Below are 19,374 nucleotides of genomic sequence, written 5' to 3' on the forward strand. Positions count from 1 at the left end.
TCCACCCACGAGGACCAGGCCTCTAAGTGAGTCTGTTCCCAGACGTGCTTTAGGAGGAGGGACATAAGGGGAAGCTGTGCACAGCAAACATCCAGTCAGGAGCTCTGAGCTCCTCAGAAGGATTAAAACTCATATACCAACTCAAGTCCTGGGTCTAAAAATGAAAGGTAAAAACTAAAGAAGTGTTAGAAGAAAACATAGGAGAAAAATCTTAGGGATCTGGAGTTAGGTGAAGAGTTCCCGGAAATGGCACCAACAACATGGTCTATAAAAGAAGCTCAAAATTAAAATGAAATTAATGAAACGACAGGTCACAGACCAGGAGAAAATATTTGCAAAGCAGATGTCTAACCAAGGACATGCATCCAAAGCATCTGAAGAACTCTCAAAACTCTAAAAGCTCAACAACCTAATTTTAAGATTGACAAAAGACTCGAAGCGACTATTCACAACGAAGATAGACATATGGTGAATAAGCACATGAAAAGGACATCACTGCCCATTCGGGAAAAGCAAATAAAAACCAGGATGAGGTACCACAGCACACTCATCAAAATGGCAAAGATAAGAACCACAATACCAAGTGCTGGGGCAGACCCGAGGGACCCGGACCCTCGCCCGTCGCTGGTAAAAATGCCAAACTGGGTGGATGCTCTGGAAAACGGCTCGGCAATTTCTTATAAATTAAACATGGAGTTACCATGTGACCTAGGAGTGCCAATCCTGGGTGTTTCCCCTGGAGAAATGTAAACGTACAGCCACACAGAAACCTGGGCACACATGTTTATAGCAGCCTTATTTGCAAGTGCCCAAAGCGGGAAAGCACCAGCATCTCGTTCCCAGGGTGACTGGAGAGCAGGCTGGGGTGCGTCCACCCAGTGGAGCAGCGCTCAGCAGTGAAAAGCAGTGACGTGTAGATACACGCAACGACCTGCAGGCATCTCAGAGATGTGCTGATTGGGAGAAGGGAGCCTCAGGTTACATGCTGTATGAGTCCGTCTCCATCACGTTCTTGAAGAGACAAAAGTGTCGTGATAGAGGACAGAGCAGCAGCTGCCGGGGGTTATGGGTGGGGCGAGGGGGTGACACAGTGATGGGAGAGCACGAGGGAGTCTGGCAGGGTGAAGGAGCTGTCCTGTGTCCTGCCCGAGGCTCCACAGATCTATACGTGTGTGCGTGAAAAGTCATAGAACTGGACACCAAAGGATAACAGTCAATTTTACTGTTTTGTAAGAGAAGACAAAGGGACAACAGATGTACCCAAGGGGGCCATGCAGAAGGGAGAAAAGGTCACACGGGAGGAGCCTGCTGAGGCCCCCAGGACTCATCGTGTGGGCTTGTGTGTGAGGGTGAAACAAGCTCTTTCTGGTATGACAGCAACTGACACAGAACACACCTGGGCGAGGCAGCGGAGACCGAGTGGCGGAAGCCTCCCAGCCTTGACTTGCAAGTTCATGGAGGGCCTGGGCCCCCTGCGCAGCCTGGGTTGCCAAGGAGCCTTTGGCCACAGTGCCTCTGGCAGGATGGGAAATGACTGGGAAGAGGGGATGTCCGGGTGAGCCAGGGCACAGGTGGAGGGGAGGCGGGCAGAGCCCGGGGCCCGCTGAGCGAGCTCACGCCTCAGGGCAGTGGCTGTGAGTCCCGTCACCCTGAGGGCTGCCGGGGCAGCAGCAACCCCAACAGTGAGCAGCGGGTCCTCTTCCCACGCTGGCCCCATCCAGGCCTGGCACCGTCTTAAGTGCAGAGATCCAGGAAGGAGTTGGCTCTGCCTACCCTAAAGACCTTTCTTCTCTCCTCCTCCCTTCAGGTCGTGTGTGTCCCCCTGTGGATTCTCATGTCTTTTCTGTGCCTGGTGGTCCTCTACTACATCGTGTGGTCCGTGCTGTTCCTACGCTCCATGGATGTGATCGCGGAGCAGCGGAGGACACACATCACCATGGCGCTGAGCTGGATGACCATTGTCGTGCCACTCCTTACTTTTGAGGTAAGCTTTCGGCAGAACTCTTGAGGCCCAGCAGCCTGCGCTTCCCCAGCACAGCAGCTCCCCGGGCGAGCCTGCCAACAGAGGACCACAGGACAGTCAGAGCGGCCTTTCTTTGGGGACCTGGGGGCTGGCAGTGAGAAGTGTACCTTTCTAGCCACCACGCATCTGAATGTATTGATTTGTCGTCTTCTTTTTTTTTGAATTAATTAATTAATTTATTTATTTATTTTGGGCTGTGTTGGGTCTTCATTTCTGTGCGAGGGCTTTCTCTAGTTGTGGCAAGCGGGGACCACTCTTCATTGCGGTGCACGGGCCTCTCACTATCGCGGCCTCTCTTGTTGCGGAGCACAGGCTCCAGATGCGCAGGCTCAGCAGTTGTGGCCCACGGGCCTAGTTGCTCCGCGGCATGTGGGATCCTCCCAGACCAGGGCACGAACCCGTGTCCCCTGCGTCAGCAGGCAGACTCTCAACCACTGCGCCACCAGGGAAGCCCCGATTTGTCATCTTCTAGAAAGAGAAAGTTGGATGTGATATTTTTGTATTTGAGCCCTGTGGAGAATTATAGAGTGGGCACTGTTGACTCCTCCAACCAAACAGCTGCAAGAGTTTCCCAGAACAGTCCTGATGTTGGAAATGTTGTAGGTGGATGGATTTTGCTTAGTCCTGAAGAGCCATATGAAAGCTCTTCTTGTCCTTTCCCCCAGAATGGAGGGTTACCGTTGCCTCCTGTGGAGCGAACGTCCCCCTTATGAGACCTGACGAGGGAGGGGCAGTGCAGTCTGGCTTCAGAGAGGGTCTGTTTTCAGATGCTCCATCGACAGAACCTCAACTGTTTCTCTTTCTTTAGATCCTGCTGGTTCACAAGCTAGACGGCCACAACGCGTTCTCTTGTGTCCCGATATTTGTCCCGCTCTGGCTTTCCTTGATCACTCTCATGGCAACCACATTCGGGCAGAAAGGCGGAAACCACTGTATGTACGCAGCATTTCCGAAGCGCTTGAACTGTGTGTGTGCGTGTGTGTCTGTGTGCCTGATGTGTGGCTGTGTGTGTGTGTGTATGTGGCCCCGCTTTATGAAAAGACGAACCTAAGGACCCCAATCAGGGAGTTTCCCTGGGAAAGGTAGGACTGAAGAAGGCCTGGAATCTTCAAGGGGAAGGGCGTGCCATCAGCCTTGCTTTCGTGGCCCTACGACCGGAGGGGGGCCTGAGCGCGGCAGGCAGCCTCTCTGGGCCCATCCCCTCTGCTGCAACACCGGGACCAAGATTCCTTTTTCCCAGGGGCTCCTGAGGATGAGATGAAAATCCACATCATCGACCAAACCCTGAGCGTCCTCCCAGTGTCTGTTTTGTCCTCGCTCTTGCCAGCATCATTCCTGAGGTCTCCAAGTCTTGTCAGTGGTGCCCGGCTTCTCTCTCTCCCCCTCCACCTGTGTGCTGTGATAGCCCTTTCTGAAGTGCTCTTTGATGAGGGCCCCCTCCTCACTAGACGTTGAGCTCCTTTGCATGTAGGCCCAGAGCACGCCCTTCTGGAAACTAATGCCACCGGGGGTTTTGCCCCAGGAGAGCCAGCACTGAGCTGATGGTTTAGTGGTACCCAGACCAGAAGAACGGGCCTTGGAGAAGGAGCTTTGAGGCCTGGACCAACACACGCCTGCCATCTTCCCGGACTCCAGAGGGTGATGGAGATCCTTTTCTTGGGTGACATTCTTTGTCACACATGTGTTTCTTCTGGGCCGGGAAGACTGGAGGATGTTGACATAGTCCAGACACCGCAGATATTTGAGGCTCGTGAGAGCAATAGTTCGCATACTGGAGGACCCATCAGAATCCCAGGACTGCCCCCCGCCACCCCGCCACAGTTTCTGGTTCAGGAGGTGTGGGCTGGGGCCCAAGATCACATCCCTAACAGGCCCCAGGGAGACATCTGGTAGCTGCCAGTCCAGGAATGCCACCTGCAGAGCTGCAGAGCTGCAGGGCTTCCTTCTTACCCTTAGTCGGTATTGAGGCCTTGCTCAGGCTTCATTCCCAAGACATCAGGATAAAGCACTACAGCGTACAAGGAAAAGTTCTCATTCATGAAAGAAAAGTAACCTGAAATTCAATGGAGACTAGTGTTTGAGAAAGTACATTTCTTCCTTTTCAGGGTGGTTTGGGATTCGCAAGGATTTCTGTCAGTTTCTGCTTGAAATCTGCCCATTTTTGAGAGAATACGGAAACATTTCCTACGACCTCCACCGTGAAGGTAATGAGGAAACTGAAGAAACGCCAGTTCCAGAGCCTCCTAAGATCGCTCCTATGTTTCGAAAGAAGACCAGGGTGGTTATCACCCAGAGCCCTGGGAAGTATGTCCTCCCACCTCCCAAATTAAATATCGAAATGCCAGATTAGACAGCCCCTTCCAGGGCAGATCGTGAGAGGACCTGGCCCGCACTCTCTTCCGCCTTCCTCTGCCTCTCCGTTCACCTCCCCCACCCCCAGAACTGGAGCTGGAGCTGGGTCTCCGGGGACTTCATCTCATGCCTTGTTTGCACTCAATGCCTACCAATGACTCACCGCGACAGGACACGCAGGTGACAGGGGCCTGGAACACGCAGCATGGTGTGGGGTGCGTGTCAGCGGCTGTGGATCTGATGGAGGGAGCCTGTGGAGAGGGAAGAAGTGATTTCCCCCGGGAAGGTGCCTGTGGAGCTGGCTTGGAGCCATCCTGGGTGGCTGATTAGGCCTGAGCAGGAATGGCTACACAGCTGGTTTTCAAAGTGTGAAAATTCCCATCAAAATTGTTATTGAAAAATGTATTTTTGAACCAGGCCGGCCTGGCCGCGTAGCTCAGATGCCCCTGTTGTGGCGTAGTTAGGGGACTGTGAATGGGCCTCGGGCCGCGTGTGCACCCATGCTGCCTCAGCTGGCCTTGCTCCTGCCGTGGACGTCGTTTCTCTCTGGGTTTTTACTGGCCCCATTGGTGAGCCCTTTCTAATGGAGTGACTCCGTGCCTGTATAGTATTTATACAAATATTTTAGCGTTGTAATATACCGTGTTAAATCCTAGTTCTGTACAGTATATTCTGTTAAAGTATTTTTTTACAAGCTTGTACTGAAGACATACGTGTTCTGTTGCAGAAGTAGAGGCCAGTGGCACCCCCGTCCTGCCCATCGGGGTGCCACCCCTTCATGGGACATTGCCATTTCCCCTTCAATTTCTCCACAAACACAGCAGCTGCTACTGCCAGAACGGCCGCAATAAGCAAGAAACTGTGCTTTTTGCTAACATGCTGGGAACACTGACTTGCAGAAAGCCATACAGCACGACTGGAAGCTGGAGCACTGCAGAAGGGTGCCGAGACTAAACGTGGCCACCGGAGTGTGCGCGTTGAGGTCTGGGGCTTTGTGTCTGCCCCCAAGCTGGGCCCATGCTTTTAGCTAGGAGGACTACGACTCCAGGAGCTGGGGGTACAGCCACAAGTCAGAGGGAAGAAAGCAGATGCGATGGGAACAAGCAGGCCGTGAGTAAAAGAAGGTACAAGGAGCCCTGGCATTGTCACCTGGGAGCAGGGGAGGGGGAGGGGGGCTGCTACCTCGTCTAAACCGGGCTCCGTTGACATCTACCGCGCCCACCGCTCCACCCTGGTGCCAGCCTGTAGGAAGCCTGTGCTGTCTGACGGGGACACTTGGAATGGTGCCAACGTTCCTGCTTGGTGTATAGCAAATGGAGCCCAATCCACTCTGTTCTTCCCCTTTAGCTGTTCAATAAACTGGTTCATCATTTTCCACGTGCACTGTGCGGGTCTTAATTTGGATATAGTCCAGGATGCTGGAAGTCCTGTCAGCGAGCACAAAAGGGAACCTTGAGCTGCCACCAGCAGCCGAGGGGAGCAGGGGTGGGTGAGCATCTCTCAGGAGTCTCCAGGGACAGCCAGAATATGCACTTCAGAGAGGAAAGCGGGAGGCCCAGGGATTCGCTGTTGGCGGGGGAGCACACGGCCACAATGCTGACAGCTGAGGAGGGGCCCGAGAGTGTTGGCGAGTTCCCAGACATTCTAAAGTGGAACTCGGCTTTTCAGTGGTCCTGAGGCATTGCCCAGTCACGTGGGCACCGAGTACCACTTACATCTATGCAAAATGCACTGTGATTTCTGGGTAGCTCACCCTAGCTGTCTCTAGAGACAGTTAACTCAGGTGGCGTTTCAGCCCACAGTTTGCAAGAATCGACAAGGAAGGCCACCTTTTGCTGGTGATGGAAGGCTTCCTGCAGGTAGCCAAGGGCCACCGATGGACCATTGCTTAAGCTCCTTAGATTCAAACTTGCTGTGAGACAGCACGCTTCTCCGTAACCACGGTAGCTGTGAGTTAAGTGGCAGGTACCTTGCCTCCTGCTGTATGTCCCCCTGAGTCCTCAGGACCCCACGAAGCACGTGCTCCTACGAGTATCCTCGTGGGGAAGCAGAGGCTCTGAGGGCGTGAGCCAGGCAGCTGGGGATCAGCAGGTCTGTGGTGCCGGCCTTGGCATCTTCTGGCCGAGCCCTCGCTCTCACCCACTGGGCTGGGCGCCTGGGCCGTGGGAAGGTGACGTATTGGGTTTGGAGGCGTTTCTGGGTCGTGGAAATCTCAGGAAGATCCTCGAGCCCGTGACCAGAGTAGGGTGGGGGGCATCAGTGGAGGTGGCCGCGCACGTGGGGAGAACGTGCCAGATGGGCGGTTGTGCATGGCCGCCTGTCTGATGTCCGAGCAGCAGGTCCCAGAGCAGGATGGCAGCACTCACGGCCTGGGCAAACCCAGACGGGGGTCCCGTGGACAGCGGTCGGCAGAAAGTGAGCCGCACCGTGGGTGAAGGCTCAGGGCGACCGCTCCGTCCCGGGTGATGGGAAACTAGGTGTGCAGAGTGGGACCAGCCTGGGATGGACACGTGCAGGCTGAGGAGCCGCAGGGGACAGCGGCCTGACCTCCTCTGTGCCCAGGAGCTCACCCATCACTGCTGCAGCCCCTCCCTGCACCTCCTGTGGACCGACGGCAGGGCCTGGAGAGGGTCTCTGTGGAGGACCAGCTGCACGGCCTGTGACGGTGCCGAAACGGCAGGGTGCCTGCACCCTTGATTGTGGGCCCTGTCCCGGACGTTGCTCGTGCTTGAAATCATGGGTGCTGTGCACGGCCCGGAAGGCCAGGGGACACACAGGAGGACTTCTGACCTCGTGGGTCACACGTGGGTCCGTGCACGTCTGCCTGGCCCGGGGGCTCCGGGACCAGAAGGCCGTGGCCGGTTTGCACGAGCGCTCGGCCTGTGGCTCTGCACCCGTGCACGAGTGTCTTCGTGCCCCCTGCGATGACGGGCGTGAAGCAGGAGGCTGACATGCTGACGGGCCTGCCCTTTATGATGTCACTTCCTGGCTGGGCTGTGCTGTCACCCCCGAGCAACCGGAGCACTTCTGTGAGGGGCTGAGCGGGAGTGTGAGCCCAGGGTGCTGCCGGCCGCGCTGCACTGTCCCGTTTACGTGGCGGAGGGGCACGCCGCGCTCCGCATGGCTGCGGACAAGAAAGGCCCCGCCGCGGGCATGGCGCCCGGCTTCGGCGAGGCGCCTCTTCCTCCCGACACAGCGGCTCCGGCCCTCGGCTCAAGGAGCTGCACCTCCCAGTCCCTCGCCCTGGACCAACCCGTGCCCGCGGGGCACCCCGACCTCAGGCTGCTGCCTGGAGAAGCCGCTTTCCAGGATTTGACGGAAGAGCCTTTGTTGAAAAGGCCTCGCACCGCCTGCGAGGCCGTGTGGGAAGGCAGCCTGCTCTTCCACCCCTTTCCCAGGAAGCTGTGGACGATCGTCCACAGCAGTCGCTTTGCATCCATTGGGTGGAATGAAGACGGGACTTGCATAGGCGTCAACAGGCCGCTGTTTCAAAAGGAGGTTTTGGACAGGGACGGCCTAGACAAGGTGTTCAAGACAGAATGTATGAAGAGCTTCGTCCGCCAGCTTAACCGCTATGGATTCAGCAAAGTGTACCAGGACATGCACACGTCCCTCTGCGTGACCAACCTGTCCACGAAGGAGCGGCCCGCCCACGTCCTGAGCGAGGTAAGGAGGGCGGGGGACGGCGGGGGAGGAGCCCTCTCCAGGGGCTGAGCCGCTGGGCCCGGGGGTGGGGGGCGGGTGCCAACCCCGGGGCCGCCTGGGACGGCGGCAGGCGTGTCGGGAGAGCTTCCTTTAAAGGTGGTACTTGGGCACCGGCGTGACGGCCGGAGCTGGCAGTGCCGCGCGCTGTGTTGGGACGTTGTTATGGGGGGACCTGAAGCGTTCTCAGCACAAGGACGTCACTTCTCTCCCTCCTCCTTTTCCCTTTGGTGTGTCTGTGTGAGGTGATGCGTGTGAACTGGACCCCCTGTGGTGATCATTTCACAGCACACGCGGGCAAGGCGTCATCCTGTACTCCTGACACGTGGGCAGTGCCGCTCGTGCCTGACACGCAGTCACAGCGGGGGACAAGAGGACACTGCTGCAACGCTGGCCCTTCCCGTCCTCCTGCTCGGGGACAGTGGCCCGCCGGGGGGAGGGGGGAGGTCTGTGTGCCCCCTTGACTCCCATAGCTCCAGAGCATCACTTGAGTGGGGGCGCAGGTCCTTTCCTGGGAAGCAGTCAGCGTCCCCGGTCTGGCCCCTGGAGGTGCTGGCCAGGGAGCGATTCGGACACTTCCTTAGAAAGCTACCGAACCTTGTTGCAGTCTCGTACCTGCAAACGCCAAGTCCCCTTTCGTGGGCCTTGTACTCGTCCTAAGGGGCCATTTTCAGTCATTTTCCAAGGGCGAAAGGTGATGGTGAGTGAGCGAGTCTCGGGGATGTCAAAGCTGGGGCACAGCGTCCTGCTGGGACCGGGTCCCGCTTTCTCCAAAGAGGCCCTGGGTCGGCTGGGGGAGGGCGCCCAGGGGCCCAGCCAGGCGGCTGCTGCTTGCGAGCAACTCTTTTGTGACTCGGGGTTTCCTTTTCTCTCTCAACCGCGACCTCAGTTACACTTCTACCACAGTCCCCTGTTTCAGAGAGACTGCCCGCACCTCCTGGTGAGGATGAAGCCGAGAGTGCACACTAAACCAGCATCGGGGCAGGTGGACGGCGAGCCGGCAGCCCCGGGGCACCTCCCGGCGCCCAGCGCCGCGGAGCCGCAGGACGGCCTCCCACCGTCTCCTGAGCACATCCAAGGGACCCCGAGCTACCCGCAACTCGACCATGCCTCCGCCCTGGCCAGGACTGACTGTGTCGCTCCGGCCCCTCCTTGGACAGCAGCCGAGCCCCCCGCGCCGGATCCCAACGCGCAGATTCTGGTCCCTCTAGTCCCTGTCCTGGCAGAGGTGGCCCAGCCAGCCGAGGTCCCCTGGCTCTGCTGCGCCTGGCCTCCCGCCCAGATGAGTCCTCCCTGGCCCATGCCGGGCCTGGCCGCCGCACCCCCCGAAGTCCTCAGCCTTCCCCCCCCCGCGCAGCTCCCGGGGGCCGCGCTGCTGCCTCTTGCGCATCCTGGATGCCCGAGGCGGCCGCCAGGCCTGCCGCCTCCCTGACCTTGATCCGTCGGCCCCTGAGCCCCTTTGCTGCTGCTGCGTGGGCTCCCGCTCTTTCCTGGAATACCCGCCCCCTCCAGGCAGGCCCACAGAGGACCCTGACCAGGCAGACCCTGCAGACACACGGAGGTGGTAACGCGGCCAGAACCTTGCAGGGCAGTAAAGAGCACGGGGACATGAGAGCGATGTTCCACCCAACACGTGTTTGGCGCCTCCGTCCTGGGCGTGGCTGAGCAGTTGAGTCCCCTCAGCAGGAAACGATGACAGGTGACAGCCCACCCCCGGCCCAGTGCGGGCACCTAGCAGGTAGCCAGTGAAGCCCCTCAGATGACGTGCCTCCACTCACTAGAAAGACCCTTGAAGGGCTGGACAAGCACAAGGAAGGGCCTGGCATCCACGGGTTCATGGTTGCGGGGACACCGTGTCCAGCAGAGTCTCGATTTGACAGATGAGAAGAGCTCAGGCCTCCCCTGGTCAGAGGCCTGAAAAGAGCCCTTACTGTCCTGAGACGCACAGGTGTGGAGGTGACGGTCCCTGGCAGGGGCCTGCGGGTGTTCAGTTTGGGGGTGCTCTCTGGTGTCTGGACAGCAGGATTGAGGTTTGCTTTTCACTGTGGGTCCTGCGTCTGGAGACATTTTCCTGGTTCTCTTTTCCTTGCCTTTCGAGCTAAACACTTCAAGGGCGCCATGCTCCACCACCCTCTGGGCGCTGGGGTGTCGCGCTTATACCGCGAGTCCTTGTGGTCAGCGCCCAGTGATGTGTACAGAGCACTGAAGGCCAGGGCGCACCCCCAGCTCACAGTTGCTGCCTCCACGTGTGGGGGATGGGCCGGGGGACCTGGCCAGGACTCTGTGGCTGTCACAGCGATAGGGCGACATCCCCTCCCAAACACTGCTAAGGAGGGGGCGGGGAGCGGGAATTGCCTGGAGTTCCAGGGGTTAGGACTCCATGCTTTCACTGCGGTGGCCCGGGTTCAATCCCTGGTCGGGGATCTAAGATCCCCCAAGCCTTGTGGGGTGGCCAGAAACACAGAAAAGAAAAAAAAGGTGGGTTGGGGGAGGAGGGGAAGTAGACCCAAGGTACCAGGAATGATCCAAGCACCAGCAGCCAGAGGAGCCCCGGGTCTGCCCGGGTGAGGGGTGGTCCCATCTGCCGCTCCCGTCTGTCACAATGCAACAGCTAGTGCACGTCAGGGGGGTCTCTTGAGCAGCCCAACAGCAGCGCCCCAAGTGAACGATGCAAAAATGGACAGAGGGGACGGAAGAAACCAGTCTACAGTAGAAGTGGGAGACTTCGGTCCCCCCTGTGATGGATTCAAATGGATCCCCCAGCTCCCACCCCAACCATTAAGTCCACCTGTTGCAGTGCTAATCCCAAGGTGCATATATTTGGAGATAGCACCCTTGGGGAAGTCAGTAAGGTTAAATGAGGTCACAAGGGTGGAACCCCAGTCCGACAAGAGCGGTGTCCTTTGGAAAAGAGGAAGAGACACCAAAGATCTCCCTCCCTCTCTCCCTCCCTCAGCCTCTCTTCCACCCTCCCACCCTCCCTCCCTCTCTCTCTCTCCCCCTACCTTTCTCCCCCTCTCTCTTTCCCTCCCTCGCCCCCCTCCCTTTCTCTCTCTCCCTCCCTCCCTCTCTCCCTTTCACTCTCTCCCTCCCTCCCCCTCTCTCCCTCCCTCCCTCTTTCTCTCTCTCTTTCTCCCTCCTCCCCTTCTATGGTCCTGTCCATCCCTCTCTCTCCCTCCCTCCCTCCTTTCCTCCCTTTGTCTCTGCCCCTTTCTCTCCCTCCCTCCCTCTTTCTCTCTCTCTCCCTCCCTCCCTCTCTCTCCCTTTCACTCTCTCCCTCCCTCCACCTCTCTCCCTCCTCCCTCCCTCTTTCCCTCCCTTTGTCTCTCCCCCTTTCCCTCCCTCCCTCCCTCTTTCTCTCTTGCTCTCTCTCTCTCTCTCTCCCTCCCTCCCTCCCTCTCTCTCCCTTTCACTCTCTCCCTCCCTCCACCTCTCTCCTACCCTCCCTCCTTCCCTCCCTTTGTCTCTCCCCCTTCCCCTCCCTCCCTCCCTCGTTCTCTCTCGCTCTCCCTCCCTCCCTCCCTACCCCCCCCCAACCTGTTCAGAGAAGCAGCCAAGTGAGGGACCAAGAGAAAACCAGCTGTCTGCGAGCCAGGAAGAGACGCCTTCCCTCACCTGAGACTGCACTTTGCAGCCAGTTGAGGTTGGACTTCTAGCCACCAGGACTGGCACCCAGTACATTTCTGTAGTTTTAGCCACCTCCTCTGTGGGACTTTGCTATGGCAGCTCTAAGCAGACTAACACAGCCTGCTTTCATTATGGGTACAGCGACCAGACAGCACCGCAGTAAGGGAATCACAGATTTGAACAGCACTGTACAAAGACTAGGTCTCATGACATGTGTAGACTATTAGCCCCAAGAACAGAGTAGACACGTGCTCGTCAAGCGTACCTAGAACGTTCTCCAGGGTACTCCACGCGTCAGGCCACACAGCATCCCTCAGTAAACTTAAGGGGATACAAACAAAAGGGCTGAAATCATACAAAGTATGTCCTCTGGCCAAAATAGAGTGAAATTAGACCTCAATAACAGAAGGAAATGTGGGAAATCTGCAAAGAGAGGGAAATTGAGCCGTGCGTCCCCAAATAACCGCATTAGTCTGGGACGATGCCAAATCCCACAGCACAGGATGAGGGGCTGAAACAGCAGACACAGATTCTCACGGTGGTTCCGACCAGGAGGCCGAGAGGGAGGGTCCAGCAGGGGTGGCTTGTACTGCGGCCGGTCTCCTTGGTCGCAGGTGGCCGTGCTCTTACCGCCCCTCACGTGGTCACCCTCTGTGCACGCACCCCCAGCCCCTGCCTTCTCTCCTTGCGTGTGCTGATCCGCTCTTCCCTCAAGGGCACCAGCCATCTTGGATTAGACCTCATCCTAATGGCCTCATTTCAACCTAAGAACCACTAACTCCAGTCACAGTGACATTCTGAGGTTCTAGGGGATTGGGGCTTCAACATGCAAATTTTGGGGGGACGCAGCTCAGTCCATAACAATAGCCCAGGGAACGTACAAGACATCACAAGGGAAACTAGAAAATACTTTGAAATGAAGAAAACACATACCAAAGGCCCCAGGACTTATGGCACGCGGCCAAAGAGGCACTTGGGACCTAAAGCTGCAAACACCCGTGTTCCAATGGAGGCGACACCTCAGATCAACCGCCTCATCTTGAACGGGGACAAGCGAGAAGACGAGGAAGGCGAGCCCAAGCATTCTGACAACAAATGTTCACGAGAAAAGAAAAACTGCGCTAATCCACGTACGCGGGGATCCCAAGACGTGCACTGGTCGGGAATCCTCACAACATGGGGGAGGGCGCATCCTTCTTACACACTCAGTAACAAGAGCTACAGCCACCGACCACTTCATTTGCACAGGCTTTTTACAAGCAGGTCACATCATGGGGAAACCCTCACCAATGCTTTTGCCTGGTACTGTTAGGAGGCCCATTTTACAGATGGAGAAATCGAGGCGTAGGGAGTCTCCATGATTTGATCAGCTTGTCACTAGAAGGACTCTTATTCAAGCTAAGCATCATATGCGTGCAGAGACCCATCCCCGCACTGGCCTGACCTGTCTCCCCAACAGTCAAGGGGGATTCAGCTGTCCTCCACGGGGTCCTACTACCTGACGCCTCAGGCCACATAATGGAGAAAACACAGGGAAGCCAGGCGTTAGTGCCCATGAGAGCCTGACACTGGATTCTGCCCACGTGGCTTCCCCAGCCCCATCAGGTCACCATCTCTCGTGAAAGGGACACGAGGGCCAGGGAGGAGGGTGAGGGTCTAGGACTGAGGGCGTGAGGATGGAGAAGGGCCCCGGACGTGGGGGTCCGAGGCACGGCCCTCTGAAGGCGGCTCCTATGCTCAGGCTTGGGCCCTGCTCTCTCCTTCCACTGCCCACTCTGCTCCCTTCTGTCCCAGCGGCGTGGTGGCCCCACGTTCTCCTGCAGGCTCACTTCCCCGGGCACACTGGCTGTCAGGCAGGCGGCAAGCCTGCATTCAAAGCACGGGGACCGCCGGGCTGGAGGACTCTCCGCATCCCCACGGGGCGTGAGTGTCTGTGCCCTTCAGGGCCCTGCGGATGCCCCTCCTCCTGGATGCTTGCTCACACGTGGCTTTACACCCTGCTGCTGTCTTGTGAATGTCACTTGGCTTCACACCCTGCATCCCGCCACCAACCCAGCCCTATCCCTGTGCCCAGCCCCAGCTCAGGGACCACGGACAGGCACAGGCCCGGGCCCCGCACTTGCTCACAAAGGCCCCTAAAGCAGCAGCCGGCGACATTTGCCACAGAGGAGGGTAGGCGAGAGCCAGGCAGGAGGTCAGCCCTTTGCCAAGGAGGCTGGAGCTCAGAGCAGACTTTAGCTGGGGCTGGGGAATGGGGGCTTCTCGGGAAACAGGGCCACGGCTGAGACAACTCACACCAGCCCCTCAGGGGGCAGGCTCAGCGCACGTAGAGAACGTCAGAGCTTCCCGCTGATGGGCAGCAGCTCCCGTGTGCCCTGCGCCGCCCTGGTCAGGACTGGCTGTGTGCCGGGGTGGTGTGTGCTCGTCCAGAGTCTACTGGGGAGGGCGCTGCTGCCCCCCTGAAAAGTGTCTCCCTGAATGTCCCTGGGGCGCTCTTGGCGTGTCCCGGCCGCTGCTGCGCTGCCTGCCACGGCCGTCCCTGGGCTAGCACTGCCCCCCATCAGTCAGTTCACTGCACGAACGGGCACTAGGAATCCCTGCTTTCCCCCGGGAGTGCTTACCATTTGTGATGACAAAATCCCCTTCTTTTCCGGCAGGAGTGTCTGAGCAGGTTCCATTGGCCCTGAAATTCTCCACCTTTTCCAAGTGCCCACCTGCTATATGGCAGGTGCTTCAAATCCAGGATCCCACGTAATGTTCACGTTGTCGTACGGCGCTCAGCAGGGAGGGCTGCCTCTTTAGCCCCCGGCGCCGTCTGCACCTCCCACTGCAGTGACCTCCCAATCCCATTAGGCCCAGGAGTTGCCTCTTCCTTTCGATGCCAGGTCACAGCCCAAACCTGTGGGTCTCTGATGCCGCCATATTTCTGCACCTGCCTGAACGCGGGGACACTGGCGGACGTTGCTTCTTAGTGGCTAGGACTTATTTCTAGTATTATTCTGATCCCAGACTCTGTCCTTCTCCCCTCTGGAAATTGCTTTCTTTTCATGACATCTCAGAGAATTTGCAGCTCCATAGGAAACGGAATAGAAAACCAGTCAAAATTGCTGTTCTGTGTGTTTTACTCCTGGAGGATATATTATTCAATTTGGATGTGTGTGTGTGTGTCTGTCGGCATGGAGGGAAGGGTGGTGATTTCCCCAGCTGGGTGCAGCTCACGCAAAGCTCCCAGGATTCCAGTCACATGGCGACTCCTTTCCACTTCGGCAGCCTCTCTTCTTTCAAACCCCCTATTTTCATTCATTTCATCCCACTGAAATCTAGACCTTGCTCACAAGTGGCCAAAGTAAACTCCAGGTGACTAAAATGGTCGTTTCCATACAGTTGGTAATTGGCTCTCCCAGGGCAGGGAGAGGAGGGCCAGCCCCGGGAATACCGAGCAGGGCTTCAAAGAGCAAGACCCTCATTTCTCTGGAAATCCTTGCAGATGGCGGCTATGAAACACCTACCTCTTCACTGTGGCCCACTGCAATGCAACAAGAGCCAGCACCCCTTCCTTCCTGCCCCAGGGCGAGATTTCTCTCGGCTTTATCCACGACCCAGAAGGACATCTCACAGCAATGTCCCATTTCAGACTTTCCCCTGCAACCCAAGACACACCCTCTGCATGTCTGGCTGCTGCCACCACCCAGCTTCATCACCATCACCTCCCACAGAAGGAACCCCCACTTCCCAAAGGCCCGAAGTGCCCTGGCTCGGGGCACTTAACACTCCAGGGCTCGCTCCTGGAGCCCCACCGCCTCGTCCCATGTTGTCTTATTCTGTGGGACTTAGGGGACGTCTCACCACCTTCCTCATGTGACAGTGGCTCCTAGACCATCACTCTAGGTGTGGGTGTGTCCTGCTTTTCCTAGCGTTCCCGCTACTAACACAGGCCCTTCCGGAGAGCAGAGGCTCCGTGGAGGTCTGCGGAATAAACAAGCCGGTGGGCAGGGGGCTTATTGACGCAGATGAACCTTCTCCTACTTTCTTAAAATACCCATGCAAATCCAACTCAACAGAGATAGTTCGTTTTATTTACAGAATGACAGACAAGACAGGGAAGCAAGAATTGGAACAACAATGACTCTTATTTTCTATTTCTTCCCCCATCTATATCACTGCTAAGGACTTCCACATTTCCAGAGCAGTTCTGATTCCAATTCCCTGTTATCTTGTACACGGTCACAAAACGAACTGGGAGATTTCCCAACCTCTCTTACAAAACAGCAAAACTCTTGTTCTTGAACTGAATTAGTGCAAATGCCTGTGGGATTAACGTCATACACAAAGTTAGACACTGAAGCTTGTTTAGTCTTCTATTCAAAGAACCAACATTTGAAAAATTCCTAAAGAAAACGACATGGAAGTCCATGTCAACATACACAACAGGAACCCAAAATGCTGCACACCGGCTTCCCCCAACTCGCCCGGCTCTCACTGCTTAGAAGGCTGACCGCTCCCTCTTCAAACTCAGAGTGAAGGAGCAGCCCCCCTTCCTGCCCCACGGGAGAAGCTGCTGGACGTGGGACTGGCTGCTGCACTGGCTCAGGCTCCCTCTTCCTCATCGCTCACACTCCCTGCAGACATGGATGGGAAGAACCTGGGAGCCATGCTATTGCTCCTGAGCAGATGCTGCAGGACCTGACACTCGCTGGCCTCCGCGTAGGCCCGGGGACCCCACAGGAACTCGTAGCGGGCAGGGTCGCTGTGGGGCACCTGCCGGTACTTCAGGTAGCCCGTCTGCACCCACACTTCGGTGAGCAGCTCCCTCCCGCCACAAAACCCCAGGGTGCCTAGCTTTCCCCACACCTCCTCCTCAGGGACGCGGTCACCGAACAGGGTGACCATGGTCAGGACCAGTAGAGGGAGGCTGGCCTCGGGCGTGCGCTGCCAGTCGCTCAGCACTGCATCCCAGGTGAGGCCCAGGGTGGGGACCAGGACGTAGGTGCGCTCGCGGGGGTCCACCACCTTCACGTCCACGCCAAACAGCAGCTGCAGGCACTCGCAAACGAGGCGGAAGACCACGGGGAAGTGGTCCCGATGCTCCCGGACGACCGTACTCAGCATCTCCGCCTCGGAGGTCGGCTCCCCGGTACGAAACTTGAGGAGCAGGAACCCCACCAGGTCAGCCATCAGCGCAACAAGTGCCTCGCGGGACAAGGGCTCGGCATAGGCGGAGAAGGAGGGGGCGCCAGGGGAGGCGGAGGACGAGGGGGATGCGGCCTCCTCCCCCGCAGTCCCCAGCAGCGGCGCCTCCACAGGACCCTGGGCCGGGACTGGGGCCTCAAGGTCGGCCTCAGGCTGGCGGAGCTCACTCATCTCGACCAGGGGCCTGATCACTGGGGTCGGGCCGCCCACGGGAGTGTGGGCAGGGGACCTCGTACCTGGGGTAGAGAGGGGGTGTGAGCGGCCTCGGCGGAGAAAGGCACCCTGGGCAGCCCTGACAAAGGCCACTTACAGGTCTCGTCTCAAGGGCTGCCCTCGGGCCTCACAGGGGCGCTCCTCCCGGGTGGCCTGTCCCCTGCCAACCTGAAGAAGGAAGTGAAGGGGCTCCTCAGGGTGCAGCCAGCACGGCCCCAGGTTCTGGGGCTGACAGGGCGGTGGGGTGACTTGGGTGTTGTGGGGTCCCCTCTGTTCTGGGAGGGGGAGCCCCTGGGTACACACTCAGGGCACGCACCTCCCCTTGGCTCCTGGCGCTGCCTGGGCCTCCTCTGCTCTGTGCCCTGAGGACACGGTCCTCAGACCTGGGCCTTCGCCTCCCGGGTCCTGGAGCCCCTGTAAGAGGAATGGAGGGCGCACCTCTTGTGTACACTGTGGCACAGCTCTGGGCCTCGGTGCTGGTAGGAGGATTGGGCCGGACTCTGTGAGGTCCCCCCAGTTCTGAGTTCTGGGGTGGGTGGTCCCCTCGGGGCTCGCTCGTCGTGCTCACTGTTCCCCTTAAGGGCCTGGACCCTCCCCTTTGCAGGCCGGAAGGGAAACTCAGAACAGGACCCCGAATCTGAACAGAAAGCAGTGAGGGGGCCCCACAGGTGGCCGCACCTGCCCAGGGCCTCCCGAGGGTCCTAGGATGGGGAGATGCTGGGTCCTCACCTCCTCCTCACATCCTGCCTGGCCTCCCAGCGCTGACCACAGGGGCAGGTTTCTGTTGAGGCCCCTGTTCCAGGGCTGGGGGTCTGCTCAGTCCTCCCTCGGGGTCCTGGGAGTCCACCCTCTGGACCTGAAGGCTCACCCCTCACACCAAACACCTGACGTCCTGAGGACCCCGACCCAGAGGTCAGGAAACATCTCATCTGCTGACCGTGCTCTGGCGCCTCCAAGGCCCCCGCGGAAGGGCAAAGGATCCCTCCCTGTGTCGGGATCTAACGTCCTCAGTCCTTCCTTCCTCGCGTGCAGGCTGGACTCTGGGCAGGACCTGGGATTGTCCCGTCTGCCAGTGTGAGTCCCTGCTCCTTATACCAGGTCTCCAGTCTCTCCGAGACCCTGACGTCAGGACGTCAGGACAGGCCTACCGTGCTCATCCCACCCCGGGGCCTCCCACGGCCACCTGCAAGGGCGGTGATCTGGTGGGTCCCTTTTGTCCTCCCTCAGGGTCCCCTCAGTCCTGCCTAAGGGCCCTAACCTTAGTCCACCAGGGACCTGACATTTTACCCTCTGCGCTCATGAGACCCCACCCCTTATCCCAGGTCCCCAGCTTCTCTGACACCCGGATGTCAGGAAGTGCTGCACGTGACGGCCTCCCAGGGCCAACTCAGTTCTGGGATGCAGGCTGCCCTCAGTACTCCCTCAGGGACCTCACCTTGACTCCACACAGGACCTGGGATTCTCCGCAGTGCCCACCAGACACCCCGCCCCTTATACCCCCTCCCTAGCCTCTCTGATACCCCGCCCCGTGCTCCCCCTCTCCAGGGTGTCTGAGACCCGGATGTCAGGAAGTGCTGCACCTGTTCATCCCGCCCTATGGCTGGAAGGGCCAACTCGGTCCTGGGATCCAGGTTCCCCTCAGTCCACACTCAGGGCTCTCACCCTGACTCTACATAAGACCTGGGATTCTCTCCTGTGCCCGCCTAGGATCCCGCCCCTTATACCCCCTTCCCAGCCTCTCTGAGACTCCGCCCCGTACTACCCCTCCCCAGCGTCTCTGAGACCCGGATGTCAGGAAGTGCTGTACCTGCTCATTCTGCCCTATGGCCTCCCAGGGCCAACTCTGTTCTGGGGTCCAGGCTCCCCTCAGTCCTCCCTCAGGGCCCTCACCTTGACTCCACGGAGGACCTGGGATTCTCTCCCGTGCCCAACAGACACCCCGACCCTTATATCCCCTCCCTAGCCTCTCTGAGACCCCGCCCCGTACTCCCCTCGCCACCGTCTCTGAGACCCGGATGTCAGGAAGTGCTGCACGTGCTCATCCCGCCCTATGGCCTCCCAGGGCCAACTCTGTTCTGGGGTCCAGCTCCCCTCAGTCCTCCCTCAGGGCACTCACCTTGACTCAGCGAAGGACCTGGGATTCTCTCCCGTGCCCACGAGACACCCCGACCCTTATACTGCCTCCCCAGCCTCTCTGAGACCCCGCCCCGTACTCCCCTCGCCACCGTCTCTGAGACCCGGATGTCAGGAAGTGCTGTACCTGCTCA

General features: G+C 58.4%; 3 protein-coding genes across 3 annotated transcripts in view; 2 read left to right on the plus strand and 1 right to left on the minus strand.

Moving 5' to 3' along the window:
* TMEM185A (transmembrane protein 185A) overlaps positions 1-5,752 on the plus strand; it is a 31,247-nt gene extending 25,495 nt beyond the window's left edge. Inside the window, exons 5-7 of the mRNA XM_067724946.1 lie at positions 1,808-1,984; positions 2,832-2,955; positions 4,129-5,752. Coding sequence (XP_067581047.1) covers positions 1,808-1,984; positions 2,832-2,955; positions 4,129-4,373 — 546 coding nt within the window. The 3' untranslated portion in view covers positions 4,374-5,752. The remainder of the gene's footprint in view (positions 1-1,807; positions 1,985-2,831; positions 2,956-4,128) is intronic.
* A 1,743-nt stretch (positions 5,753-7,495) lies between these two features.
* On the plus strand, positions 7,496-9,509 carry LOC137218133 (heat shock transcription factor, X-linked-like). The gene is made up of 2 exons (XM_067724935.1): positions 7,496-8,041; positions 8,967-9,509. Exons 1-2 carry the CDS (start codon positions 7,496-7,498, stop codon positions 9,507-9,509), a joined length of 1,089 nt encoding a protein of 362 aa, XP_067581036.1.
* A 6,782-nt stretch (positions 9,510-16,291) lies between these two features.
* On the minus strand, positions 16,292-17,065 carry LOC137218141 (melanoma-associated antigen 8-like). Its single transcript, XM_067724942.1, has one exon. The coding sequence runs from the start codon at positions 17,063-17,065 to the stop codon at positions 16,292-16,294; it is 774 nt and encodes a 257-aa protein (XP_067581043.1).
* Positions 17,066-19,374: the final 2,309 nt, after the last annotated feature.

The sequence above is a fragment of the Pseudorca crassidens genome, unplaced genomic scaffold (genome assembly GCF_039906515.1).
Source record: "Pseudorca crassidens isolate mPseCra1 unplaced genomic scaffold, mPseCra1.hap1 Scaffold_228, whole genome shotgun sequence".
NCBI classification, from domain to species: domain Eukaryota; kingdom Metazoa; phylum Chordata; class Mammalia; order Artiodactyla; family Delphinidae; genus Pseudorca; species Pseudorca crassidens.

Coding starts and splice junctions, on each gene's coding strand:
- LOC137218141 (XM_067724942.1), bottom strand. CDS start 17,065: ATGAGTGAGCTCCGCCAGCCTGAGGCCGACCTTGAGGCCCCAGTCCCG.
- LOC137218133 (XM_067724935.1), top strand. CDS start 7,496: ATGGCTGCGGACAAGAAAGGCCCCGCCGCGGGCATGGCGCCCGGCTTC. Junction 8,042..8,966: donor CCGCCCACGTCCTGAGCGAG/GTAAGGAGGGCG, acceptor CCGCGACCTCAG/TTACACTTCTACCACAGTCC.